The sequence below is a fragment of the Heliangelus exortis genome, chromosome 29 (assembly GCF_036169615.1).
Source record: "Heliangelus exortis chromosome 29, bHelExo1.hap1, whole genome shotgun sequence".
Taxonomy (NCBI): domain Eukaryota; kingdom Metazoa; phylum Chordata; class Aves; order Apodiformes; family Trochilidae; genus Heliangelus; species Heliangelus exortis.
This window is the reverse complement of record NC_092450.1, coordinates 2,535,508-2,562,734: the sequence shown is the minus strand read 5'-3', so window position 1 is coordinate 2,562,734 and position 27,227 is coordinate 2,535,508. Positions and strand designations below refer to the sequence as shown.

At 48.5% G+C, this 27,227-nt stretch overlaps 2 protein-coding genes and 1 long non-coding RNA gene across 7 annotated transcripts in view; 2 read left to right on the top strand and 1 right to left on the bottom strand.

The window, feature by feature from the left end:
• Nucleotides 1-4,871, top strand: part of MAP3K3 (mitogen-activated protein kinase kinase kinase 3) — a 46,802-nt gene extending 41,931 nt beyond the window's left edge. For 4 of the 5 annotated variants that reach the window (XM_071728576.1, XM_071728575.1, XM_071728574.1 and 1 more), the window contains one exon: nt 78-4,497. In XM_071728576.1, the coding sequence (XP_071584677.1) occupies nt 78-306 (229 nt within the window). In that variant the 3' untranslated portion in view covers nt 307-4,497. Of the gene's footprint in view, nt 1-77; nt 4,498-4,778 lie in introns of those variants that run through there. The other variant, XM_071728578.1, reaches the window with a different exon arrangement.
• A 1,274-nt stretch (nt 4,872-6,145) lies between these two features.
• On the top strand, nt 6,146-25,482 carry LOC139788547 (uncharacterized). The gene is made up of 4 exons (XR_011722876.1): nt 6,146-6,734; nt 8,516-9,052; nt 13,273-13,430; nt 24,918-25,482. It is a non-coding gene; the product is annotated as an uncharacterized lncRNA (long non-coding RNA).
• On the bottom strand, nt 10,623-26,120 carry LIMD2 (LIM domain containing 2). The gene is made up of 5 exons (XM_071728590.1): nt 25,957-26,120; nt 17,115-17,251; nt 13,298-13,342; nt 11,858-11,997; nt 10,623-11,382 (listed from the first exon to the last, which is right to left on the bottom strand). Exons 2-5 carry the CDS (start codon nt 17,154-17,156, stop codon nt 11,223-11,225), a joined length of 387 nt encoding a protein of 128 aa, XP_071584691.1. The 5' UTR covers nt 17,157-17,251; nt 25,957-26,120; the 3' UTR covers nt 10,623-11,222.
• Between the last annotated feature and the right edge of the window lie 1,107 nt (nt 26,121-27,227).

Below are 27,227 nucleotides of genomic sequence, written 5' to 3'. Positions count from 1 at the left end.
CTCACTTCTTGTTGTGTTTTGTTCTTTTTTTTTTTCGTTTTTTTTTTTTTTTTCCTCTCTGCTTTTTTTTTTTTTAGGAGCCTCGGTTGTACAGTTGTGGAAATGCTGACAGAGAAACCCCCCTGGGCAGAGTATGAAGCCATGGCAGCCATTTTCAAAATTGCCACCCAACCAACCAACCCCCAGCTCCCTTCCCACATATCAGAACATTGTCGGGACTTCCTAAAGCAGATTTTTGTGGAAGCCAGGCACAGACCCTCTGCTGAAGAGCTGCTCAGACATCAGTTTGCACAGCTCCAGTACTGAATTACCTCCCTTGCTGGGCTTTTGGGTGCCCTGGCTGGTCTAGTTGCAACTGCCTGTTGTGGTGCTGCATCTTCCAAATGCCAACTCAGCCATCCTAATCCTTTGGGGAAATGATGCCAAGGAACCTTAGGCTCTGCTCTTGTGCCTGATGACCTTTTGTTTGCTGGACTAATGTTTATTCTACCAACAGAGCTGCATTTTTGCCCTACTTACCTTGATGGGAAGTTGCAGCTGGCTGCATGTTTTCTGCAGGCCCCCCCCAAAAAAAAATGAGAAGTGGCTCACTGCTTGAACACAGAAGAAACCTGAACCAAAGGGGGAAACTGGAAGAGCTACACACAGGAACATGCAAGAGCCATCCAGACCAGCTCTCTACATGTGGGTCACTCTTTTCCAGACTGCTGGAGCTTTCCAGGCATCTCTAGTACAGGAATCCAGCAGAAAGCCATGTGGCATTGAGCATGCACTCACTATATAATTTTATATTTTTCTTCTTAAGTATTCAGCATCTGAAGGTGTTCCGAAAATATTGATTCAAAAGGATGTGAATAGTGTTATTTTATAATGAAACCATGGATTTTGGGGTGAGGGATGTCTTTCTAGTGAAATGTCAGGATAATCAGAAAAGCTTCAGCAGAATGCAATCACTCCAGGGCCTAAAGATTAGGGCTCTCCCAATGACATTAGAAAATCCCAAGCTTTATTTTCCAAGGCTTGAGCTGTCCTAGCATTAAGACAGGGTTTTGGATAGTTTGTGTCCTCAGAGCCAACAGATCTGTGCTCCTGCTTCTTCTCCCTGGGACTGCTGGGTCTAAACAAAACCCTTCAGGAGGGGAGTTTTACAGAACAGCTTTCTGTTGCACCTATCTTTTTGGGCTGGTAACTTCTTACCATCCCTTAAACCAAAGATGGTTCATCCTGGTGCCCAGGAATCTGCTTCAGGACAAGCTTAGGTGTTTTTTTGAGGACTTGGCCTAATGGAGAATTGAGTTGAGAAATGCTGGACAACATTTTTATTTGTGCACAAGTTAGAATCAAGCTCAACCCTTCAGTGTGTGTTTTGTTTTACAGGTGTGGAAGTGTTCATTTGGGGTTTCCATCAAATAGGGTACTGTTTAAATCAGCTTTTGTACAAGTTCAGTCAAACAGTGAACCAGAGAGAACCTCTGTAATCCTAGCAAACTTCTGAAATGAACTGCAGATGCCCACACAGGTACCAGCAAAATGATTTTTGCCTTTGAAAGGTACCACATCTCTGAGAATGGAGCTCCTGATGGTTTTACTGGCCTCAAATACTGTAGATGTTGATTTGGGCACTGAGAGTCCTTATTTCACTCCTAAAAAACCAGCAGTTTCTAAGTGCTGGGGATTCATGGAGTAATTACAAGTTATCTGTATGAAATTAAACTAAGAAAAGGAAATCTATTGTTAGCTAAAATACTGAAAAATTTTAGCAACACTGCCCTTGTATTGGAAACCATTTTAAGGGCCCATGTGCCTCCACTCTTCCACCTCAAAGAAGACTTGAAAAATTGCTTCCATAGTGCAGTAAAATGAAGTTTTACAGCCAGAAAAGGCAAGTTTTAATGAAACCAAGCTCCTTGAACACTTGAGAAGTAACGTGTTTAATTAAAAAGAGGCAAAAATGAACCCTTAAAAACAGCCAAAAAGCCCTGAAAGGGCTTCAAAACCAAGTGTTTTTCCTGTGCCAAACTCAGAGCAATGTGCAAGCCACGTTCAGGCTCTCCTGCACTACTCCAAGGATGCCCAGTTTAAGTTGCAGGCACTTCAGGGGATATCTTTTAGGAAAGCCCTTGTTCCATAACTTATTTAATTCCAATAAGAGCACTTCTCTTGGATCTTTCCCAAACCTGGGACTTGACTCCACAATGTCAAGACACAGGGCCTGACTTTTGGCCACCACTTCCCTGGCATCTGCACCCAAGGGAAGCGAGGCCATGACACTGCTGCTCTGTTGTACAACCCCTTTACACAGTGGTGTAAACAGCTGAGTATGCTGCAGAGGAATGGGGAAACCCTTCCTCTAGGCTTGGTGACAGAAGTAGGGTGGGCAACACCCTTCAAGCCTTGCAATTAGCACCTAAATATACCAAAGATTGGCATCTCTTCTTCATCCCACTCCAGACGTAGAGCAGCAAGCAGGGGGCACAGTGATCCTGCCCTGCCCAGGTTCCTCTTTTTTCCTTATCCCACACCTTTTGTGTTTTGGGAGAGAACAGGGCATGAGGAAAAGGTGTCACTTTGAATGTTTCAAAGCAACTAAATCCTCAGGATCTGTTGTGGCTTTTACCTCATAGGCTTCCTGGAAAGGCTGTTCCAGAGCAAAGAGCATCCCGGGCTGATGGGCTCAGTCCTCTCTCCCCACCAGAATTTCTGCTCCTTCCCACCACCTATGCTGAAATGTGCCTCCTCTGTGTAATACGTGTGTATTCCAGTCTGTAATAAGGAAATAATAATTGTCCAGTGACAGAGAAGATGAGGTGCCAGCTTGGACTTCTTGTATTCCAGAACCTGACCCAATGCCACCTGTTTGGCACAGGAACAAGCCAAAGCATTACTTGTATGTTTGGAGATGCACTTTTATGAATGTAGTTTATATCACTCTTTTTTAGCTCTTTTTACATCATGTAAACAGTGATGCCTCATACTTTGGGGTTGGGTTTTTTTTTTATTTATATCTTTAAAAGATCATATTTGGTGATTTTTATATATATCGACTGTTACTGGGCTGGGGGGGGTGGGAGGATGGGAAATAAATTTGACACCTTTATGAATTTAAAAAAGGAAAAAAAAGCAGCTGGTTTTGCAGAGAAATTGCTGATGGTTTGTACCAAGTAGAGCCAAGCCAAAATGCTTTCTTTGTTTGCTCACAGCCCTCTTGATTGGGGAAAAGGAAGATCTGGGTTCCTAAATCCACTGCTGCAGTGAATAAGCTTGGGGCCAACACTCAGACTGCAGCCTCTTTACCACAACCCTGGCAGCAAAAAAAGCTTCAGGTGGACCTAAGTGTGATTATACCTCTAAATTCAACTACATCTGGCCTCTTCATCCTGGGAAAAAATAAAAAAAAATGGGATTTAAGGGGAAGAGGAGTGCCAGGCTGACAATAAGCTATTGTGTCCAGTCCAAAATGTCGTGGTGTGTTTTCTGCTGTTCCTTCCAGGGAAGGATTTCTGGTGAATGTTGAGTGTTGGGATCCTTGATGGAAGGTGCTGCAGAAATGGAGGCTTGAAACTGTGAGCAGGAAAATGCCCATGAGAGGGGAACCTTGGGGGATTTGGCTGTCTGGGATTGTTAGGAAACAAAAGTGTTGGCATTTTGGTCTTGGTGTGACGATTCTGTGCATTCCAGGTTATTTGCTTGTTCTCCAGTAAATCTGATCTTTGCCTGTTCTAGAGGTGGTAGGTGGCAGCAATTTGGATTATTTTTTATTTTGTTGTGTTTGGGGTTTTTTAATTTTTATTTTTTTTTTTTTTTTTTTTTTGGAGCAGCATTTCAAAGAATTTGAAGAGGCTCCAAACAGTTCCCATTGCCATTAATTACCAAAAACAAATGGACTGGGAGGAAAATTGGTACCTGCTCAGGTGACACATGTTATTTCCAAGTGGCCAGAGAGCCAGGATAACTTGTGGAACCTCAATAACCATTTATCCCTGCTGTACACACTTCCTCTGCTAGGCAAAGACCAGATACTTTGAGCTGTACAGAGGGGTTAAATGAGACCCCAGTGACTGGTGCTTAGGTTATTAGCTGCTGGATGGAAAGGTTTTTATATATTTGACATATGGACAGTCCTGTGGCTGTCACCTTGGAGCTGGGAGTGTTCAGTCTGTATTTAATTTTCAGGAAAAAAAAAAAAAAAATCAGTTGTCCTCTGCAGTTTGGCCTTCAGCTCTTTAAACTTCAGCCTGGGTTAAGAGCAAATGTCACTGAGCAGCCCTGGATTTTCCCAGTTAGAGAAGGTAGATGTGCCTAAGGGACAGTTCAGAAAGGAAGAAGAGGACTTTATTTTCTGTCTGACATCAACTGCAGAGCAGGGAGAAATTGCTTTAACCTGGATTGTGCAGAAGACCTTGAACCAGTAGTCTCTATATACTGACCAGGGGCTTGCAGTGCAAAGCCAGGCCAATGTATCATTTTATTTACAATAAAATTATCATTTATATGAAAGCCTTTCTGGTGGTTCTTTGCAATACAGTGCCTCTTACTTCCTCTCCATGTGATGCCCCAAATGCCTGAGACTGTTTACCCTCTAACCAAGGACTTTAGGAATTTTTTTTCTTTTAGGGATTTATTCTTGGGGACAGCTGGAGGAGTGTTCTGTGTGTGTCCTCCACAAGAGTGCCTGAGGAAGGACATCTTCATCCATTTTCACCCTTCAAAGAGAAGGTAGTACAGATTATAGGTAGTAAAGTCTACAAAAATAGCAACCTCTTTATTTCACCTTGCAGGAGAGTAGCTGGACTGGTTTAGATGCTCTTCCCGTGGAGATCCTACTGCTGGAGAGCAGGAGCTGAGGTTTGCCTTTGAATTTTGCAGTTTTGGTGAGTTTTTTTTACCCTAGGTCTTGTTACTGATTCCTTAGTGCCTAAGGTAGATCAGCATCAGGTGGGAAGAAGGAAACAAGATCAGGAGATGGGGTCTGATTCCCTGCTGGGAACTCTAGGGAAAAAAAATCCCCAAGTAGCTTTTGCTAAGGGGGGAACCCCAGCTCTAGCTTGAGGAGCTCAGGCTCCTCAAAAATGAATTTATTTGAAATAACTGCAAACAGCTCAAGGTTCCTGAACTCTTTCTCCTTTTGTGTTGTTTTAGAAAGGAAAAATGGAGAGAAATGAGGCCACTGGACTTGAGATAAATGGGAGATACCAGGAGCTGGCTTCTAGAAATGAAATCTTCAGCTGAAGTGGAGGAATCTGGGTAGGTTTGAATTTTGTGTGCCAGGGCTTTGGGACAGGACAAGCTTTGCTGTCCCAGAATAGGGTGAGGGAAGGGGTAACCACATTTCCAAATATTTTCAGGCTTTTTTTCCAGCCTACTATCTTAGGAAAGGGCAAAAAATAGTGCTGCTATAAAAGTCACCTCCATGACTTGCTGAAATGCTCAGTTTTTCCTGGTGCAGCTCCTGCTCTTCAGTGTCACAGTCACTTAAGAAGTGGTTTGAATGCTTGAGATACTGGTCTCCCAGGACCTGAACCACAACCTTCCCTCTAATCTCTTTCTCCCAGGCCAAGGTTAGCTATTTGCTGTGTTAATTAAATACTGAAATAATGTGTTGCTGTAAAATGTGGACAAATAAGAAGAAATGAGTTAAGAAGCTGATGCAACAAAAATCCCTGCACGTGCAACATGTGTGGAGCTCGTGTGCTGTTCCAGATGAGAACCAGAGCACTCAGGTTCTCCCAGAACAAAAATGTCATTTGGAACCAGAAATAACCCATTCCTGCTGCTTCCTGACACCCTCCCCATGTATGACAGAACCTGAAATTCCTGCCTTTGCTGAAGGAGGAAACTCTTGAGTTATCTTTGCTTTCTCAAAGCTGCTGCCTTCAGCCTCCTTTCCACCCAGTATGTTCAGTGGTAACATTTGTTTTAGGAACATGAGGATCACATTTTAGGCCTGGATGATGGCATCTTCCCTCCTGGACTCCTCTCCCACTCACTTCTGACAAAAGTAAGGAGCTCTGGAATAGTTCTGTTTGCCATAAATAGGGGTGTGGGACTGACTGAAAGCTGCACCATGCCAGTCCATGGGTGGTGGTGGAGCAGGGGCTGAGAGAGGGGAATGTCTGGAGTTTTGGGGTGAAGGTGGAGATGATCATAGAATCCTAGAATTGGCTGGGTTGGAAAGGACCTCAGAGATCATCAAGTCCAACCCTTGATCCACTCCCACTGCAGTGCTCAGAAAAGGGATTTTGGGAGGTATGCTAAGGGTGGGGGGATGCAGAAAGGAGGGCTCCACACCCAGTGTAGTGCAGCTAGAACTCCTCATAAAATCAGCTGGATTTTAGCTCAACATTAGGGACAAAAAGACAAGATTTCCAGCTTTTTTCCTTTTTTTTTTTTTTTTTTTTTTTCTATAGAAACTTCCCAGCTGGAGGCATTTTTAGTGTCTGCTGTACTTGCTTCTTCTGGCACAGCCTGGGAAAGCTCTGCCATTTGGGCAGTGCATCACTTGGGAACTGGATCAGGCAGCTCAGATGAGCTGAAACCATTTTTAAAACCCTCTTCCCAGGTGTTCTACCACTCAGGTTTCCCTGCATGCAGAGCAGGAGTTCACCATTCCCTGTGTGCAGCAGCCATTCCATCAACTGCAGCTGTACCCAGAGTCCCTCCTCCCCACCTGAAGCTGATATTCCTTGGATTTCCTTCCCTGAAGTGCCCAGGTCAGGTTGCTGCAGCCTTTTTAGGTAATAAATAGCTTGGTTCCTGCTCTGAAAATCAGCAAATAATCATCTAACTGACTGGAGATCTCCCACCTCTTGTGCTTGCACATGTTCCCTCCCTTTCTGCTGCCTCACCAGGGTTTGCTGTGCTTGTGTTGGGTTTTTAGGGTTTTTTTTAACTGGAAACCCAATCCTTAAGAGCCTGGGTGTTTGGGATTTATTTTTTTTTCTACCTTAATATCATCTAGTGTCATTAAAACCTGCTTTGTGTCTCTGCAGGAAAGAGCAGCAGCATGCTGAGGTGAGGGAAGTGAGGCCAGCAATAAATAATAATAAGTAATATATAAAATAAATAAGTATATATATGTATATAAGTATAATAAGTATATATATAAGTATAATAAGTATATGTATAGTAAGTATATATATATTATAAATAAAATATAAAATAATAAGTAATAAATAGCCTGGTTCCTGCTCTGAAAATCAGCAAATAATCATCTAACTGACTGGAGATCTCCCACCTCTTGTGCTTGCACATGTTCCCTCCCTTTCTGCTGCCTCACCAGGGTTTGCTGTGCCTGTGTGAGAAGAGGCTGTAGGAAAGCAATGCTAAATTTCAGTTTTGGGGAGAAAAGAGAGAAATGGAATGTAATTGTTCATTCTGTTGGGTTTTTTTGGTTTTTTTTTAACTGGAAACCCAATCCTTAAGAGCCTGGGTGTTTGGGATTTTTTTTTTTTTTTCTACCTTAAAATCATCTAGTGTCATTAAAACCTGCTTTGTGTCTCTGCAGGAAAGAGCAGCAGCATGCTGAGGTGAGGGAAGTGAGGCCAGCAATAAATAATAATAAGTAATATATAAAATAAATAAGTATATATATGTATATAAGTATAATAAGTATATATATATAAGTATAATAAGTATATATATAAGTATAATAAGTATATGTATAATAAGTATGTATATATTTTATAAATAAAATATGAAATAATAAGTAATAAATAGCCTGGTTCCTGCTCTGAAAATCAGCAAATAATCATCTAACTGACTGGAGGTCTCCCACCTCTTGTGCTTGCACATGTTCCCTCCCTTTCTGCTGCCTCACCAGGGTTTGCTGTGCCTGTGTGAGAAGAGGCTGTAGGAAAGCAATCCTAAATTTCAGTTTTGGGGAGAAAGGAGAGAAATAAAATGTAATTGTTCATGCTTAAGGCCCGTTCTGTTGGTTTTTTGGGTTTTTTTTTTTAAACTGGAAATCCAACCCTTAAAAGCCTGGGTGTTTGGGATTTTTTTTTTTCTACCTTAAAATCATCTAGTGTCATTAAAACCTGCTTTGTGTCTCTGCAGGGAAGAGCAGCAGCATGCTGAGGTGAGAGAAGTGAGGCCAGCAACAAATAATAATAAGTAATATATAAAATAAATAAGCATATATATATATGTATAATAAGTATATATATATATAATAAAATATAAAATAATAAGTATATTATTTCTTTCTCTGCAGGAAAGAGCAGCAGCATGCTGAGGTGAGGGAAGTGAGGCCAGCAATAAATAATAATGAGTAATATATAAAATAAATAAGTATATATATATGTATAATAAGTATATATATATAATAAATAAAATATAAAATAATAAGTATATTATTTCTTTCTCTGCAGGAAAGAGCAGCAGCATGCTGAGGTGAGGGAAGTGAGGCCAGCAATAAATAATAATAAGTAATATATAAAATAAATAAGTATATATATATATATATATATAATAAATAAAATATAAAATAATAAGTATATTATTTCTTTCTCTGCAGGAAAGAGCAGCAGCATGCTGAGGTGAGGGAAGTGAGGCCAGCAAGCAACAGGAAGCAAAACCAAGGAGGCTGCTTTCATTTTCTAAGCCAGCTTTAGGAAGGAAGGGGCCACAACCCCACAGCAACATCCCAGGACCCTCTGGACAGAGGACTTGGGGACTGCTCAATCAGTGAATGCTCCAGGGCTGCTCCAGAAGCTGTTTTGTCCTGGTTTAAATCTGCCACCAGAGCATTGGTGTGAGAGACCCTGGCTGGTGGGGACAGTGAAAGCCTTTGGTGAGGCTGAAGCTCAGCTGGAGCCTTGCCAGGGTCTCCCTGCAGTCCCCCCCATCCACAAGAGCTGAGAGATTGGCTCTTAAAAAAGCCCAGAGCTAAAAAGGAGAAATAAGTTGGCCAACAGGAGGGACACCAAGCTCCTGGGGTCATCCAGCAAGTGTTTTCTCCAAGCTGCAGAGAAGGAAAGGGGTGGAGATGCTGCTGGGCTCTGGTGCACACCCAGATGGACTCATCAGGAGGAGGAATACCCCAATGAGCCAGGTCAGGAACACATTTTTATATCCTCTCTTCCTCCCAGGACTCCTAGGGACTACCCATACCCATCTTTTTCCCTTTTCCATCCTTAACTCCTGTTTTCATGGCTTTTCCCAGACAGGATGGAGGTTGGGGTGGAAGAGGGGCTCCAGACAGCTGGAGGTTGGGGTGGAAGAGGGGCTCTTGGTCTCAAAGGCTGTTGCTCTGCTGTGTGAGCTTTGTTTTCTGTCTTGAGTGGGCTCTGAAAAGCCTGATTCCTGTAGCATTTGAAAGCTGTGGGGTTCCTAAATGCTTTCCTGACTCTTTTGCCAGCAATGTGCCCTTGTGGCCAAGAAGGCCAATGGCATCCTGGGGTGCATTAGAAAGGGTGTGGTTAGTAGGTCAAGAGAGGTTCTCCTCCCCCTCTATTCTGCATTGGTGAGGCCACACCTGGAGTATTGTGTCCAGTTCTGGGCCCCTCAGTTCAAGAAGGACAGGGAAGTGCTTGAAAGAGTCCAGCACAGAGCTACTGAGATGATTAAGGGAGTGGAACATCTCCCTTATGAGGAAAGGCTGAGGGAGCTGGGTCTCTTTAGTTTGGAGAAAAGGAGACTGAGGGGTGACCTCATCAATGTTTTCAAATATGTAAGGGGTGAGTGTCAGGGAGATGGAGTTAGGCTTTTCTCAGTGGTGACCAGTGATAGGACAAGGGGTAATGGGTGTAAATTGGAGCATAGGAGGTTCAAGTTGAATATCAGAAAAAATTTTTTTACTGTAAGGGTGACGGAGCCCTGGAACAGGCTGCCCAGGGGGGTTGTGGAGTCTCCTTCACTGGAGACATTCAAAACCCCCCTGGACACGTTCCTAGGGGATGTACTCTAGGGGGCCCTGCTCTGGCAGGGGGGGTTGGACTAGATGATCTTTGAGGTCCCTTCCAACCCCTAGGATTCTATGATTCTATGATTCAAGCAAGTCTTACAAATTGTGTGTGGAGGAAGGAGGTAAATAACAAAATAATAATAATAATAATAATAATAATAATAATAATAATAATAATAATAATAATAATAATAATAATAATAATTCAAACCAGACTCACCTGCAGCCCTGCAGGTCTCATCAGCCTCATTCCTCTGCATGGACTGTGCTCCCCAAACACCACAGCTCAGCAGATGGGGTTGATCCAGACCAGATTTGGGGGTGCACCCATCAGCACAGCTCTGGGACCCATCCTGCCCCTGGAGCTCAGCTGCATCCATGGGGAGTGGGGAAGCGAGGAAAGCCCAGAGCATAGGCAAGGGCAGAGGGATGGATCTCATTCCCAGGATGGTGTCTTCCCTTGGAGGGTGGGCTCCCTGGGGAAGCTGGGGTGTTGTTACAGCTGGGGTGTGCAGTTTGAAACCCTGCAGTCAGTCCCCAAAGGACCCCAAAGGACCCCAAAGGCTGCCCGGGTTCGACGTCCCACGCACCTATCGGGAATCCTTTCTTGGTCCTACGTGGGCAAGAGGCTTTTTCCCCAATAAGTGGGCAGCAAGAGGCAGAGCTGACCACTGCTCCCACCTCCCTGCCACCCCCTGGGAACAGAGACCAAGACAGGGAAGGCTCAGAAACCTTGTATTACAAAAATAAAAGAGTGTGATGCCTGAAGCTGCCGTGCCAGGCTCCAGCGCTGAACGTACCCATCAAAGGCAAATATAAAAAAGACAGAAACTGGGGAACAGTTGCAGGGCAACATCCTTAAGGCTGAACAATCCCAGCTGAACTGAGCTGATGTAAACCAAGGACTCTCTTTAGCCAGAGCCCCCCAGCAAGGCAGGACTGGTATGGCAGGAGCCGGGAGCTCTGCTGTGACTTGCAGGCTGGTTTAAGCCCCCAGAGCATCTCCTTTTCTGTGGTGACAGGCTTGAAAATGTCATCAACAGGGCTGGGGTTGCCCTGGGGGCAAGTGCTTCTGTTCTTCTCATTAGTGAGAAGGCAGAGAGAGGGCTTTAGGTCTGGGGGGTTTACCCTGCTCCCCTCTACCCTGTCCTTCTGGACCCCTCCGAGCATCCTCCCAAGTGGGCCGGGGGGTTGCCTCCCACCCCTTCCCACCCACAGGTCCTTGGGATCCCCTTTGTTTTACATCAGCTCAGTTAGCCCCTGGCTCAGCACTGCTCCGAGCTGTCTCTGCTGGGCTCCAGGGAAGGAAAAGGGTGGCTCAGGCTGTCTTGGTCCCACTCTCCACCTCCTTGTGCACCCACAGCTCCTTGTGCTGCTTGCGCCCGAAGCCCTCGTCGTAGTTGCCTTTACTCTTGAAGAGCTGCTGGAAGTGGGGCTTGCAGTAGAATTCCCCGTGGAGAGCTGCATAGCTGCCCAGGCTGGGGAAGGAAGGGAAGGTCAGCATGGGGAGAAGGGGATGGGGGAGGAAGGAGATGAGGAAAATGCAGGAGGGGACCTGTAGAAAGGGCCAGCTGCTCATTCCGGCCATCCCAGGGTGTTGGGGATGTCCTGAGCAGCCTTAAAGGTCCATAAAGGAAGAGGGGGGGGGTCCTGCAGGGCAGCTGAGCCTTGGCTTTTGGTCATCTAGGAGTAAGGGGTGGCTCAGCTTTGAGTTACCTTGGAGTGCTCTCTTCAAGAATCAAACTCTCTCCAGACCAGCTGGGATTTAGCTGAGTTTGGGGAGCCAGTGGGCAAATAAGTCCCTTTTTTTTTTTTTTCTTTGGGCTGGAGCTCTTAATTAACCCCCCCAAGAGGAAGAAGGGCTGTGCTGGGTAGGTGGGTGCACTCTTTGGAAGGACCAGAGCTGGTCCCCATCCAGCTCCCCATCAGGGAACACCTCCCAGCCTGGCTCACCTGAGCTTGGTGTGGCAGTGCTTGCAGCAGAAGCAGGAGTTGTGGAAGACAAATTTATCTGCCACCAGCCTCTCCATGGGGTAGACAGTTTTCTGGCAGGCAGTGCACATCTCCTTCACTTGAGCCTTCAGGCTGAAGGACTGGGCAAGGGGAGAGCAGAGGGTGAGGAAGGGGGTTGGGAGATGCTGGGCCTCACAGGATGCTTTAGATTGGAAGAGACCTCCCAGATCATCCAACACCACAAGCTGACTGCTAAACCATGGCCTTCAGGATCCCAGAATCATTTGGGGTGGAAAGGAGCTCTGAGAGCATCAAATCCAACCCTTAATCCACTCTCCCCCCCGTGGTTCCCAGCCCGTGGCACTCAGTGCCACATCCAGTCCCTTCTTAAAAACCTCCAGGGATGGAGAATCCACCCCCTCCCTGGGCAGCCCATTCCAATGGCTGTAAAGAATTCCCTCCCTGTAAAGAAGCATTTGGGTTGGAATTCCAGAATTATTTAGGTTGGAATCCCAGGATCATTTGGGTTGGAATCCCAGAATCATTTGGGTTGGAATCCCAGAATCATTTGGGTTGAAATCCCAGAATCATTTGGGTTGGAATCCCAGAATCATTTGGGTTGGGATCCCAGAATTATTTGGGTTGGAATCCCAGAATCATTTGGGTTGGAATCCCAGAAGCATTTGGGTTGGGAAGGAGCTCTGAGAGCATCAAATCCAACCCTTGATCCACTCCCACTGCAGTTCCCAGCCCATGGCACTCAGTGCCACATCCAGTCCCTTCCTAAAAACCTCCAGGGATGGAGAATCCACCCCCTCCCTGGGCAGCCCATTCCAAGGCCTGATCACCCTCTCTGGAAGGAATTTTTTCCCTAATATCCAACCTAAACCATTCCTGGCAGACCTGAAGCCCATGGCCTCTTGATTTACTGGTAGCTACTTGGGAGAAGAGACCAAACCAAAAGCAGAGGGGATGCTACGTGCATGAGTTGGGGGTGGAAGGAATTCTTTCCTAATTCTGGAAGGAATTCTTTCCTAATTCTGGAAGGAATTCTTTCCTAATATCCAACCTAACCTTCCTCTGGCAGAGCTTAAGACCATCTGCTTTTTAAATACCTCCAGGGATGGTGATTCCACCACTGCCCTGGGCAGCCCATTCCAATCCCTGGCAACCCTCTCAATGGGAAAAAAATGTTCCCTAAAATCCAAACCTCTCCTGGTGCAGCTTCCATCTATTTCCTCTGGTCCTTTCACTATGGACAAGAGGCTGTTTCCCAACCCCCCTTGAGGCAGTTGAAGAATTCCTCTTCCCCAGCATCCTTCTCCCTGCTCACTGCAGGGGGTTTGAACTAAATGACCTTTAGATGTCCCTTCCAACCCAAATTATTCTCCCATTCTCCCCTCCCTGCCCATCAGTGGGATGTGGGGAAGCTGCAGGTACCTTGGAGCGTTGCACGGTGCTGCCTCCTGAGTTGTTCTTCACCTCCTGAGAAAGGAAGAAGAGAAATCAAAATGAGAGCCTGGAAATGACAAGCCTGGCACTGAGCAGGAGAAGCAGCAGAGGATGAGCACAGGTACATCCCAAGGGAATGATGGAAGATGGGCTGGGGAAAGGTTAGGTGGGATATTAGGGATATTAGGGAAAGGATGAGGCTCCCCAGGGAAGTGGTCCCAGCCCCAAACCTCCCTGAGCTGAAAAAATGTTGGGATGATGCTCTCAGGACACCTGGGGGTGCCCTACACAGGGAAAGGAGGTGGATTTCATGGATTTGATGATCCTGATGGATCCCTTCTAACTCTGGCAGATTCAGGCAGGACCTTGGGGCATGTCACCTGGCTGGGTGGGACACGTGGTGACCACCTCTGAAATCCCTTGCCCTGTCCCCTCCATCAGGCCCTTGTGTGCCAATCAATCCCTGCTTTCTCCAAAGAGAAGAGAGGAAAATAAAGGAAAAAAAACCCAAAACCCCAAACTATTGCCATATTGCAGAGTGGGAAGCAGGCACCAGGAGGCTGGGGGACCTGCCTGGGACCCCAGAACAGTCTCAGCCACAGGAGTGTGGCATGGCTTTGTCCCTTCCATGTCCCCAAGGCTAGGTGACCTCTTCTGTGGTGGCAGCACCCAAGCCAAGCTTGAGGAGGTGGCCCAGGGGAGGCATGGCAGAGCACAACCCCAGGGTGGCCTTGGTCCCACCCACCCTAAGGAGCAGCTCCCACCTTCTGCCACCCATCACTGTCCTTGGGCAACCACCCAGGTGGCATTTGGGGCCACAAAAGGGCTGGCACTGGCCCTGCTTCCAGGTCCCTGTGGCAGGCAGGGAAGGAGAAAGGGCTGCCCAGAGCTGCTGCAGCTCAAGGTCCTGACAAAACTCCCACCATAGAATCCTAGAATCCCAGAATGGGCTGGGTTGGGAGGGACCTCAGAGCTCATCAAGTCCAACCCTTGATCCACTCCCACTGCAGTTCCCAGCCCATGGCACTGAGTGCCACATCCAGGCTCTTTGGAAATATCTCCAGGGATGGAGAATCCACCCCTTCCCTGGGCAGCCCATTCCAATGGCTGAGCACCCTCTGCATCAAGAAATTCTTTCTCATGTCCAACCTAAACCTCCCCTGGCACAACTTGAGACCTCTTGTGCCCTCTTGTCTTGCTGAGAGTTGCCTGGGAAAAGAGCCCAACCCCCCCCTGGCTCCAACCTCCTTTCAGGGAGTTGGAGAGAGTGATGAGGTCTCCCCTGAGCCTCCTCTTCTCCAGCCTCAACACCCCCAGCTCCCTCAGCCCTTCCTCACAGGACTTGTGCTGGATCCCTTCCCAGCCTCCTTGCTCTTCTCTGGACCTGCTCCAGCACCTCAATCTCCTTCCTGAGCTGAGGGGCCCAGAACTGGACACAGGACTCAAGCTGTGGCCTCCCCAGGGCTGAGCACAGGGGCAGAATCCCTTCCCTGGACCTGCTGGCCACGCTGTTCCTGAGCCAGCCCAGGATGCCATTGGCCTTCTTGGCCACCTGGGCACACTGCTGCCTCCTCTTCAGCTTCCTATGACCTGAGCTGGCACATCCTGGGGCATCTTCTAACAGCAGCTCTGTTCTGCTGCTCTTCCTAGCTAACATTTACCCCACCAGCTTGGAGAGTGATAATTACCCCTTCTCAACAATTAACCCTTCTTGATAATTAACCCTTCCCTTGCTGGAGGGGCACAGGGTTCTAGCAGTGCTGCCAGCACAGGTCTTGGGTGCAACCAGAGGATGCCCCAGGGGATAACTGGGGTGACCCTTGCCTGGAGCCTGTTCTGCTGGTTCCCCTTTAGTGGGGGTTTTGTTCCTGAGCTCCTCTGCTTGCCCCCAACCCCTTCTCAGCCCCTCCTGCTGCTGGGCCATGAGAGAGATGGAAAAACTGAGTCCCTGGAGGCTCTGGATGTGTGTGTAGGGCAGGAAGATCCCTGGGGCACAGCTGGAGCTGGAAATCTGCTCCAGGGCATCCTGCAGCTTGGGGGGAGCAGATGTTCCTCAGCCCCTCCAGCTGCAACAAGGCAAAAAGAGCCAAGCAGGGAGGGGATCTCTGCCCCCCAGGTTTCAGAGCATCCCCTCCCATCCCATCTGCAGCTGCAACAACTCCTCTTAAACCACCTCCCAGCCCTCCCCACAGTCCTGCACCCCCTTCCCCCCCAAGCTGACACCTGCAGGGTCCCCATCAGCCACCTGGAAGTGTTTTAGCCTGGCTTGGCACTGGGAGAACCAATCCCTTCTCCTTCACAGGCAGGATCCAAGGGGTAAACACACCTGGAGCAAGGTGGATCCACCAGGGCTCACCCTCTGTGCTCTTTCTTCCCAAGGTTGGGGCAGGATGAGCCCAGACCATCACTCCACTGCCTCCTTGGCCACCATCTTGCTCTGCTTGGTGGCCAGGACTGCCCCTATTCCTGAGCTTCCATCCCCCTTCCTCCTGCTTTGTCCTTCCTCATCGTCTCTCCTTGCTATTTTTTTGGAAGTGCTTTGCCCAGGAGATGCAGAGCAAACTCTCACTTTTTGCTGAGCTGCTTCTCCAGACATTTCCCAGCTGTTCTCCCTGACTGAGGTCAGGGATGTGATTTTTTTTTTTTTTTCCTCTGACTCCCACGAGGCTGGAGGAAAGAAGCCAAAAAAATCAACAGGGGGCCACGGGGAGGCTCAGGCTGTGTAAAACCAGTTGCATCCCTCAACACTGAGAAAACACCCCCAGGTGGGCTTAGGATTTAATGCACTGCTTCCAGGAAAACACTGGGAGCTGGGATACATCCCTTCCCAAGGCTCCAGGCAATCCAATGCTGCTCCTCACTTCTCAGCAGCCTCCTGGCTCTGGTCTCTATTTCTTATCTGATCCATCCTCCCGTGGGGAAGGGCCACATCCTGTCCCAGCAGGAGATGTTCTTGAGGCCTTGCTGTTTTTCCATCTCCAATCCCAAGCAGCTCTGGCTGGTGAGGAGGGAAAGCCATGGAAACAGCAACAACCAGATGGCAGCTCCAGAGGAGAGGAGGGGGAGCAGAGCCTGGATGCTGGCTCAGCAAACAGCACCTTCTGCTGGACCAGTTCCTCTCCCCAGTTCTGGGGGTCCAGTAGCAGCTGACTGGGCCTTTGATCACCCTAAAATGTCAGGTTTGGAATGCAGCTTTTTGGATGTGGCCCTCAACCTCCAGGAACCAAACCCTGGGTTGAAATTCCCACCCCCCTCAGAATCAGCCAGGTTGGAAAGGACCTCGGAGATCATCGAGTCCAACCCTTAATCCATGACCACTGGGGACCAAGAAAACCTGTTTTTTGGGACACAAGCTGTGTCATCAGCTGCTGAATGCCTTATTAAGACATCTTCCAGGAAGGAAATTAAGAAAGGGCATAATATTTGTGGCAGGCAAAGCACTGTTCCATGAGGGATCCTGGTGACTACTGCAATATAGGAGCCCTAAAGAAAAGCCAAGTGGGCTGTTTCTTTTCCCAGGATATTCTCAATGGATAAAACATAAAAACAGTAATACAGATTTCAAAGTTCAGATGGGTACCAGCACTCTGTGCCATGTTCAGTCCCTTCCTAAAAACCTCCAGGGATGGAGAATCCACCCCCTCCCTGGGCAGCCCATTCCAAGGCCTGATCACCCTCTCTGGAAGGATTTTTTTTCCTAATATCCAACCCAAACCTCCCCAGAGCTGAAGCCCTTGGCCTCTTGATTTACTGGTAGCTACTTGGGAGAAAAGACCCAACCAAAAGCAGAGGGGATGCTACATACATGAGTTGGGGGGGGGCTGGCAGGTCCTGTAGCCTGGAACATGGTTCCTTCCCCTCCTCTGGCTGTTTAATCCTGAGCTTGAAGCCTGTGGGCTGATGTTCCCTGGGGAGGTGTCTGAGACAGCCCTCTTGCAACACCTGGAAAGGAAATGTCAAGAGGAGCATGGTTGGGTTCATCACCCCAAACCCAAGAGACAGTGCCCAAAGCTTCCCCTGTGGGGTCTGGGCAGCCTCGTGGGTTTCCTGGGGGATCCAGGCAGGTCTGGAATATTGCTGAAGGTTTAGGAAGCTGGCAAGTGATGTGGGGCACTCTCTGTCCTTTATTCCCAAAGATATTGGGGGTAGGATGGGAAGAGCTGGAAAGAGGAGCTGAAGGGGATGTGATGGCTCCTGCTCCAACCCAGGATGTGGAAGGGAGCTGCCAGGCACTGGTTGAGCCTTTAGCATCAAGGCTACAGCTTGGTTCATGAATGTGGCCACTAAAGGACTGGTGGTGGCCACTAAAGGACTCGGATTTTAGTTGAATTTTAGCCCAGAAAAAGTCCTTGTGAACAGAGCAGGTCATGAGCAAGTGAGGGGGACTTTGTTTTCTGGGGCTCCTGTGTGATGTGCTGAGCACCCAGGAGGATGAGCTGGAAAGGTTTCAGGCCAGTCTGAGTGCAGCATGAAAAAAAAAAACAACACAAAAAAACCAAAAGACACACACACACAAAAAAAAAAAAAAAAAAAAAAAAACACAAAAAAAACAAAAGACACCAAAAAAAAAAAAAAAAATCCAACCCACCAGCACTGCAAATCACCCCTTTTAGTAAAAAAGGAGCTGAAAAGGCCCTGACAGATCCTCAGGGGATTTTCCCCACTGTGCTTTACCTTCAAAACACCCATAAAAGGCCAAGCTTGGTGAGCTCTGATTTGCATAGCCCCAGAGCTCTGAGCAGAGGATGCTGAGGGACCAGGAGGTGAAGGGGTGGTGGCTGCACAGCTGGGCAGTAAAGGGGACCCAAACCAGCACCACTCCCCCAACCCCCCATCCCATCTGGGTTTTGTTTTGAAACTTCTGAAACTTCTATTTTCACCTCCAATATTTTTCTGCTGCCCAAGGCAGATCCTGGGAAAGCTCCAGGGGAAGGGATGTGCAGGGCTGGAGGGTTTGGGGCAGGGAATATCTCTGCACTGCCATCCCAGAATGGTATTTGCAAACGTGCTCTGGGTTTTGGGGACTCTTTGCCTGCTGCTACAACATCCCAGCACCTCTCCCAGCTTCCTGAGCTCCAGCAGAGCACCCAAAATCTCTGCTTTCAGAGTCAAGAAACCTTTCCTCCAGGTCCTGAGCAGCAGTGGGGGAGCTGAGCTCCCCTTCCCAGCCCTGGGGGACAGGACAGCAATGTCACAAACCTTGTGACATCTCCTCAGTGCTGAGAACGTGGCCTCAATTTTACCTAATTCATTTCCTGCCTCCTCTGTGGTTTCTTTGCTATTTCCTCCTTGCTGCCTGCAGGGAGCTGCAGAGCCCAGGGGCAGCCCCAGCATCAGGGGATCACAGCCCAAACCCCCCCTGCTTTCCTGGGACAGATCCTATCCCATGGGATTATCCCCATTTTTCCATCTCCATTACCTATATTCAATCTCCAGGATCTGTCTGGTGCCCACCACAACCCTGAGGACCCCAGGGACACCTCCAGCACTGCTGCTCCCCCCTCCTTCTGCCTTTGCCACAAAAATTTCATTGCTTCACCTCCCCTTCCTCTTCCTTCACTGCTCAGCTTCCTCCCCTACCCCAGCTGCCTTCTTTGCCTCAGTTTCCCCACTCTCTCCATCCTCCTCCTCTTGCCCTTCCCCCTCAGCAGATGCTCCCTGGCTCCTTCCACCTCCTTTTTGTCCCTTTCCTCCACTTCCCCCCAAACCCTCTTCCCTTCCATCCCACTTTTCCCACCCCATGGTTTGATGTCCTCCCCCCAGCTCCATCCTCCAGGTTCTTCTCCCTCCTCCCATCCCTCTGCCTCTTTCCCTCTTTCCCTCCAGGCACATCCCCTGCTCAAAACCCTTTGCCCAGGCTGTCCCAGCCTTTTTTTTTTTTTTTAATTTTTTTTTTTTTCACCCAGAGGTCCCCCCCATGTGAGCAGAAGTTGCTAAATGTCCTTCCTGCCAAAGGACAGATCTCAAAGGGGAAGGGTGTGCTGAAGAGATAAGGGAAGCAGAACCAAGCTGGAAACCACAGGAGGGGTTTTAGGAGCCTCTCAGCTCCTCTCATCACCCTTCCAAGGAGACTTTTGTCTGCAGAGGGTGGGGTGTGAACCCCAGGAAATCAACAGAAAGCCCCAGGAGCAGAGGCAGAGGTGGCAGAGCCTTTACTGAAGGATTTGCTGCCAGATTGAGGTCCTGGAACCTTCATCCAGGGCTTGCTGATTTTCTGAGGGGCTCAGAGAACACCTCAGAGCCAAATCCAAGTCCCTGTGGTGGGGGGTGGCATCCTAAGTGCTGGTTCTGACCTCTCCAAACCTCTCTTTCCCAAAGCTTTCAGCCACCTAGGGCAGCCCAGGAAGAGCAGGATGAGCCAGGAATTTCAGATATTTGGCTCAGGAGGAGGTGAGAATCCCTTTGCCTTTCAGCTTCCATTCTTCCCACCCCTCCTGAAAGCATCTGACAGCTGGTGAGGACCCCCCAAAAAAGAAAAACCAAAAAAAAAAACCCAAAACCAACCCTTTTTCAAAGGGCTCTGGGCTTATGCCATCCACCCAGGTCACAGCATGAGAGGGAGGATGGAGGATCTTGGGGTGCTCCAGAAAAGATGATACCACAGCCAGCAGGATGGGTGCACTGGGTGCCCAAGCTCTGCCTGCCCAGATCAATGGTTCTGCCAGTCCTGATCTAGGGACTTTATTTTATTTTATTATTTTATTTTATTTTTTTTTATTATTTTATTTTATTTTTTATTTTATTATTTTTTTTTATTTTATTATTTTATTTTATTATTTTATTTTATTTTTTATTTTATTATTTTATTTTACTTTATTATTTTTTTATTATTTTATTTTACTGGTTTATTTTATTATTGTATTATTTTATTGTTTTATTTTATTGTTTTATTTTATTGTTTTATTTTATTGTTTTATTATTTTACTTTATTTTATTATTTTATTATTTTATTTTATTATTTTATTTTGTTTTATTTTATTATTTTATTTTTATTTTATTTTATTATTTTATTATTTTATTTTATTTTGTTTTATTACTTTATTTTTATTTTATTTTATTTATCTGAGGGGCAACACAGCAAGTTGAGCTCAGGACCTTGGGGTTGCATCTCATGTCCCTTCTGCCCTGGCTGAGCACAGATAGAGAGGAGCTCCAGCTCTTTTAGCACCCAACAAGGGTGCAGCTTGGGATGAGGAGCCCAACATCCATCCCAGAAGCTCTTTCCTTGCAGAGCAGCCTCTTCCCCCCTTTTCCCCCTCCTGCCTGACCCTGGGGGCAGATGCAGGGAGAGGGAAGCACCTGGGCTGCCCCCCCAGCCCCCCAAATTCATCTGCCTCTGAGAAGCATCCCATTTCCCACACCTTGAGGACCCTTTTTCCCTGTTCCCTCCCCAGGCAGAGCTGCCCTTGCTGCCAGCCCAGCCCAGTTCTGGCCTCTCCAGGAGCTGTTGGGTTTCCAGGCCAGGGAAAAGGGTGTGAGAGGCCCCTTTCTGCCATATGGTTCCCATTAGCAGCCCTGGGAAGTTTGTGTTCACCTCTGGGATCACTGGACTGCTGCAAAAAAAAAAAAAAGCTTTTCCAAAAGCTTTTGGATGGGGGATGGGGGAGGGGGATTGGATCTGGGCTCCTTCTTCCTCCATCCCAGAAGGACAGGGAATATCCTGGAGGACAGGGGGGCAACACTTGGGAGGGACCTTTGTGGGCAAAGGTGATGGGGACTGATGTCCCCAAGATGATGGGCAGGAGGGGACAGCCCCTGACACCCCCCCAGTGCCATGGCCAGCTCAGCCCGTGGTCCCTCTCCAGAACTGGGTGGGGAGGAGGTGAAGAGGAGCTGGGAGAATCCATCTCCTGAGCCCAGGAATCACCCCCCTCCCTCTCCAGCCAGCTCCAGGGAAGGGGACATTGTCCCCAGTGTTGTGGCCATGGGAAGAGACAGCAAGCTGCAGTTTGGGGAAACAGTGTCCAGTTCTGGGCCCTTCAGCTCAGGAAGGAGATTGAGGTGCTGGAGCAGGTCCAAAGGAGGCAACTGGGCTGGGGAAGGGACTGGAGCACAGATCCTATGAGGAGAGGCTGAGGGAGCTGGGGGTGTTGAGGCTGGAGAAGAGGAGGCTCAGGGGAGACCTCATCACTCTCTCCAACTCCCTGAAAGGAGGTTGGAGCCAGGGGGGGGTTGGGCTCTTTTCCCAGGCAACTCTCAGCAAGACAAGAGGGCACAAGAGGTCTCAAGTTGTGCCAGGGGAGGTTTAGGTTGGACATGAGAAAGAATTTCTTTCTGGAGAGGGTGCTCAGGCATTGGAATGGGCTGCCCAGGGAAGGGGTGGATTCTCCATCCCTGGAGGTTTTTAAGAAGGGGCTGAAGGTGGCACTGAGTGCTCTGGGGTGGTTGTGGATTAAAGGTTGGAGCTGATGCTCTCAGAGGTCATTTCCAAGCTGGATAATTCTGGGATTCTGTCTCCCACAATTTTCCCTGGGGAGGAAGGGAAATCACTCTCTACAACTCCCTGAAAGGAGGTTGGAGCCCCCCTGGTCAGGATCTTGTCCCAAGACAAGAGGCTTCAGCTCTGCCAGGGGAGGTTTAGGTTGGATATGAGGAAAAAATTCTTTCTGGAGAGGGTGCTCAGCCATTGGAATGGGCTGCCCAGGGAAGGGGTGGATTCTCCATCCCTGGAGATATTTCCAAAGAGCCTGGATGTGGCACTCAGTGCCATGGGCTGGGAACTGCAGTGGGAGTGGATCAAGGGTTGGACTTGATGAGCTCTGAGGTCCCTTCCAACACACCCAGTTCCAGGATTCTAGGATTCTATGAAACCCCTGGCTCCAGCTTTGACCCATGGAAAACCTGAATTTCCCCTTCAGGTTTTGCCTTTGTGTTAAACCACTTGGGCTTCACCTGGATTTTGGGACCCAGGGCAGGTCCCTGCTGGCTTGACACGGGGTGGAAGAGCAGCAGAGCCACTTCTGAAGCCACCACTGAGCTCAGCCCCACCACATGGACCTTTTTCCTTGCCCTACACCCCACACCCCAGAGCTGCCCCTTCCCACTCCTCCACTTTCCACTCACGTTCCAGGCTGCCTCTTGAAAAATTGCCAGTGGGCAGGAAATCTGCAGCCCAAGTGCTGAGGGATGGATGCTGACAAGGAATGGTTGTGGGGAGGAACAGGGCTGCCTTTGTCAGGGCAACAATGAAGGAGCCAGAGAAGCCAGGAGGGAGCCCCAGGGAAGCCCCTGCCCACCCTCTCTGCTCTCCCACCTTCCTCCCACTTGATTCCTCTGAGGAAGAGGTGCTGGAAGTCCTGGAAGGAGCAGGGCCAAGGGAGACCATACTTGTCCCCTGGCTCTGTCTCTCAGCCAGGGGGGAGATGGGGCAGGAGGATGCTGCTAGAATTCCTTCCCTTTCTAGGGTTTTTTTGGTTGGTGGTTTTATTTTTTTTGTTCTGTTTGTTTGTTTGTTTGTTTGGGGTTTTTTGTTTGGTTGGTTTGGTTTGGTTTTTGTTTGGTTGGTTGGTTTGGTTTGGGTTTTTTTTTAGTTTTTTCTCTCTCACCTGGCAACCTCTCCTCCTGCTGCCCTAGATAAATGCACATCCATTTACTCCTCCACTGGTCTTCTGATGTTCCTGGTTCTTCTCCCACTGTAATATTTCCCTCTCTGAGGGATTCCTAAGAGTAATCACATTCCTTATCAGTCTGTTTGCAGCAGGAGAAGCCAATTCCTTTTCATCTGATCCCAGAAGCTGAGTTCTCTCTTCCTACACCTACCTTGGGGGCCCTCTGCAAGTGGCTGAGCTGGGCTGTGCCTCAGACCTTCTGTGCTGCTCCCAATACTTCTCTGGCAGCCCTAAAAACATCTTTCCTGCTGTGCTTTTTCTCTGCCAGAAATTTTAGATGCTTTTTCTTCTTCCTTTTTGAAGAAGGAATTCTAACAGCATCCTCCTGCCCCTCCCCTTGCTGGGGTCTCCCCAGCAGCTCCCTGTTGCAGCTCCCCAAGGACCCACCCTGGCTGCTTCAGCCCCTTCCAGGACTTCATTTTCATTTTCCTCTGTGCTGATCTGGTTTTTCTCAGCCCTCCTGCCTTCTAAAAAGGGGCTGGTAACAAGTTCAGTCCCTTCCCTGTGGAAGGATCCAAATGTCCTTCCATGTTCCTGTCTCTTCCCTATCCTGTCTCCACCTAAAATAATGATTTCCTTGGATCAAGTGCTTTCCTTAGGCCCAGCTTCAGGAGTTCTTTCAGAATTCAGTTGTCAGACCCAGAGCCAAGGGCTGAGACTTTGCCACCTGCAGACACAGCAAGAAAGGAGCAAATCCTGGTCCAGGCACCCCAAAAAAAAACCCAGCACAACCACTTTTCCATGCTCCTTCCCTCTGCACCACCCCAGCAAGAGCTGCTGTGTCCTCCTGCATTTTATGTCAAAAAAAAATGTAGATTATGTCAAAAAAAGAGCCACCAAAATCACATCCCCTAGCTGAAATCTCTCCAAAGATCCTTCTTGCCTCGAGCTGCCCTATTTCCAGCCACTTCCATCCTTCCTTTTAGGATCTTGATGTCTTACTGTAGGATCTGGGGCTCTGCAAAACCAGAGGATTTCAGGGGAGCAACAAGTGCTGCACCAGAAGAGGCATTAGCAGAGGTTGCTGAGTCTGAAAACCCCTGGAACACACCCAAGGGGTAAGAAATCTGCCTAAAGTGTGTTTCATGTTGATTGCAAGAATCCCTTTACCCAGATTTCATGTTTTCCACCCCAAAACCTTTGCTAACAGGTAGGTAAGCTCTGCAACCCCTCCAGATGGCAGAGAAAAATGACTTCACTGGAAAGCAAAATGCAAGATACCTCTGGGAGCAGATGGCAGCTGCCTGACAAGGGCCAAGAGCCCTGCAAAAGCTGAGGAAGGGTGAAAAGAAAAAGAAAAAGAAAAAACTCAGTCCTTGTGTAGGACCAGAGAGGGTCCTGTAGGCTCACAGGATGGCCTCACTGAAGGAAGCCAGAAGAGGAACTCCCTTCCCTAATGAGAAGTCTCCTGGGATTTTTGTTGACCAAAAAAGGTCAGGAACCTTGGTATGAAAAAGAAGATGCATCCAGTCACCTTGTAAAGCCCAAGAGGTTGGTTCTGAGAGGCCCTGACTTCTTAACTGGGAGTTTGCTCCTTGCAGGGCTCCCATTTAAAAGGGAGCCTCACATTGCAGGCTGGGTTTGATCAATTAATTTTTTAATCTACATTAATAATGCTGCAGATGTGCAACTCCTGGCCTTAAATCTACACCAGCTCAGCTGAGGCACCAGATGTCTTCCCTGCAAAAGCCCCCACACCATGGACAAAGCCCAATTTCCAAGGCAGGATTCAGGCTGCTGAATGATCCCTTTCTTTCAAAACCGATTCCCATCCCAGGAACAAAAAAAACCAGGAGGAAAATGGATCAAAAAGATGACCTGCAAGATAGCTGAGCTGATCTCAAGTGATCCAAAGGGATTAGACAGATCAGACTGGCTCAAAACAAGGTACTTCCAGCACCAGACTGGGGCTCAGGAGACCTGGGCTTGATTCCCAGCTCTGCTGCTAATTTCTGGGTGGCAGAAAACAGACAAATAATTTCATTTTTTCTCTTTCCTAGCTGAAATGAAAACAGAAAAAAAAAAAAAAAAAAAGAAAACAGAGCTGCTCTCCTTTGTGAAGCCCAGGAGCTCTCTGGCTGTTAAGGGTATGTCAGAGCTCAGCAGATTCGTGTTGTTATTAAATCTCCCAGGCAGGGAACAGCCTCCCCAGGGAAGTGATGGAAAACCTGACACTGGAAAGGTTGGGAGCCAGGCTGGAGGAGGTGGCAGGAGACACAGCAGTGGGAATTAACAGGAATTAACCAAGGGGAATAAGGGAGTCAGGATCTAACAGGTTTTCTTCCATCTCTTCCTTTAATAAAATGGATCTGTCCACCCCATCCCCCCCCCCCTTAGGACTGCAGCACTCAACAAAGGGGGAATTACAGCCTCAAAACACTGCACCCAGCCAGCACACACAGCCCTGTGCTCACTCTCCTCCCCATATGTTGGGTGCAAGCCCCTCACCCCCCCATGGGTGCTGCCCCCCTCTCATCCCACCCCACCAAGCTCCAGGACCTCAGAGCTCCTTTCCTTGCCCCTGCCCGACCCCGATGAGCCCCCCCAGGGATGGGAACAGCCCCCCTTGTGTTCCCCCCCCCTCCCCATCATCCTCAACCCCTTTCCCTTGGCCAAGCCTCCCCCAAAAGCAAAAAAGTTCCCGGTGCATCCGGGTGGCTCCTGGGGAGAGGATCCAAGGGGGGGGGGGGAGATGATACACAGGGTGGGGGATGATGCAAAAGGGGGGGAGATGATTCAAAAGAGGGGGGGGATGATGCAAAAGAGGGGGGGAATGATGCAAAAGAGGGGGGGGGATGAACCCCCGGCTGCTGGGTGGCTCCTGGCCAGCAGTGCTGCTTCCCAGGGCTGGCTTCGCATCCCTCCCTCCTCTCCATCCCTTCCTCCCTCCCCCCCCCGACCCCCAAAGCCACGATCGGCGGCATCCTCGGGGCTGGATGAACCCCCTGGGGGCTCCCCACATTTCGGGGACCCTCTTTGTCTCCTTCCGAGCTCCCCAAACCCCCCCAGATTTCTCCCCCCCCCCAAGAACCAGCTCACCATATGCCTGAGCTCCTCACCGCGGGGACGAACACGAGGGGTTTGGCCCCACGACGGGGGGGTCCGGCCAGTCGGGGGGGCCGGTACCGAGGGTGCTCCCGGTACCGAGGGTGCTGCTCCCGGTACCGAGGGTGCTCCCGGTACCGAGGGTGCTGCTCCCGGTGCTAAGGGTGCTCCCGGTACCGAGGGTGCTGCTCCCGGTACCGAGGGTGCTGCTCCCGGTGCTTTTCTCCCCGCAGCAGAGAACGGGGCTGCGGGAGCGTTTCCTGCGAGCTCCCCCCCCCCCCTTTCCCCGTCTCCTCTCCAGCCCCTTTTTACCGCCCAGACGCCGCGGTGATTGGCTCTCCCCCTCCTACCGTCTGCCCGCCGCTTGCTCCTTTGTGTGAAGCCAACCTCTCACCCCAAATCCTCCCCAAATCTTCCCCTTCCCTCTCTCCGGCTCCTCGGACCCACGCAGCCTCCCCCCGCCATCCGTAGACCCCCCAAAATTTAAGGGGTTTTGGGTGGATCCTGTTCCTCCCCCCCCCCCTTCGGGTGTAATTGGCTTTTGGGGAGGTTTTGCCCAGCCGCTCCCCCTCTCCTCGCCGTGGGGTGTCCCGAGGCTTTGGGATCGCGCTGCGTGGCACTAAGCCACTCGTGGAAGGTTCCCCCTGCAAGAATCCTGGAGGGTTCGTCCCTGCAGGGTCTGAAAAAAAAATAGGAAAAAAAAAACAAAAACCCAAACAAACAAAAAACAAAAAAAATTCCCAAAGCAAACAAAAAAAACCCCACAAAAACAAAACAAAAAACCCAAAAAAAAACAAAAACAAAAGCAAAAATAAACCCCAAACCAACAAAACAAAACAAAACAAAGCAAAAACAAAAGCAAAAAAAACCCCAAACCAAACAAAAAAAAACAAAAGGCAAAAAACGAAACAAAAAACCCCATAAAAAGAAAAACAAAAGCAAAAAAAAACCCCAAACTAAACAAAAAACAAATAAAAAATAAAAACAAAAAAAAAACAAAAAAGCAAAAAACAAAACAAAAAAGCAAAAAAAAAAAAAAAATTAAAAAAACCCCAAAGAACCAAAAACAAAAGCAAAAAAAAACCCCAGAACAAACAAAAAAAAACAAAAACCAAAAGACAAAAAAAAAAAAAAAAAAAAAAAAAAGACCAAACCAAAACAAATAAAAACAAACAAAAAAAAACCCCAAAAAAAAACCCTCAGAGGAAGAATCCTCTCAATCAGCTGCAGGGATCCTGCTGCCCCCACTCCTTAACCCCGCAGAG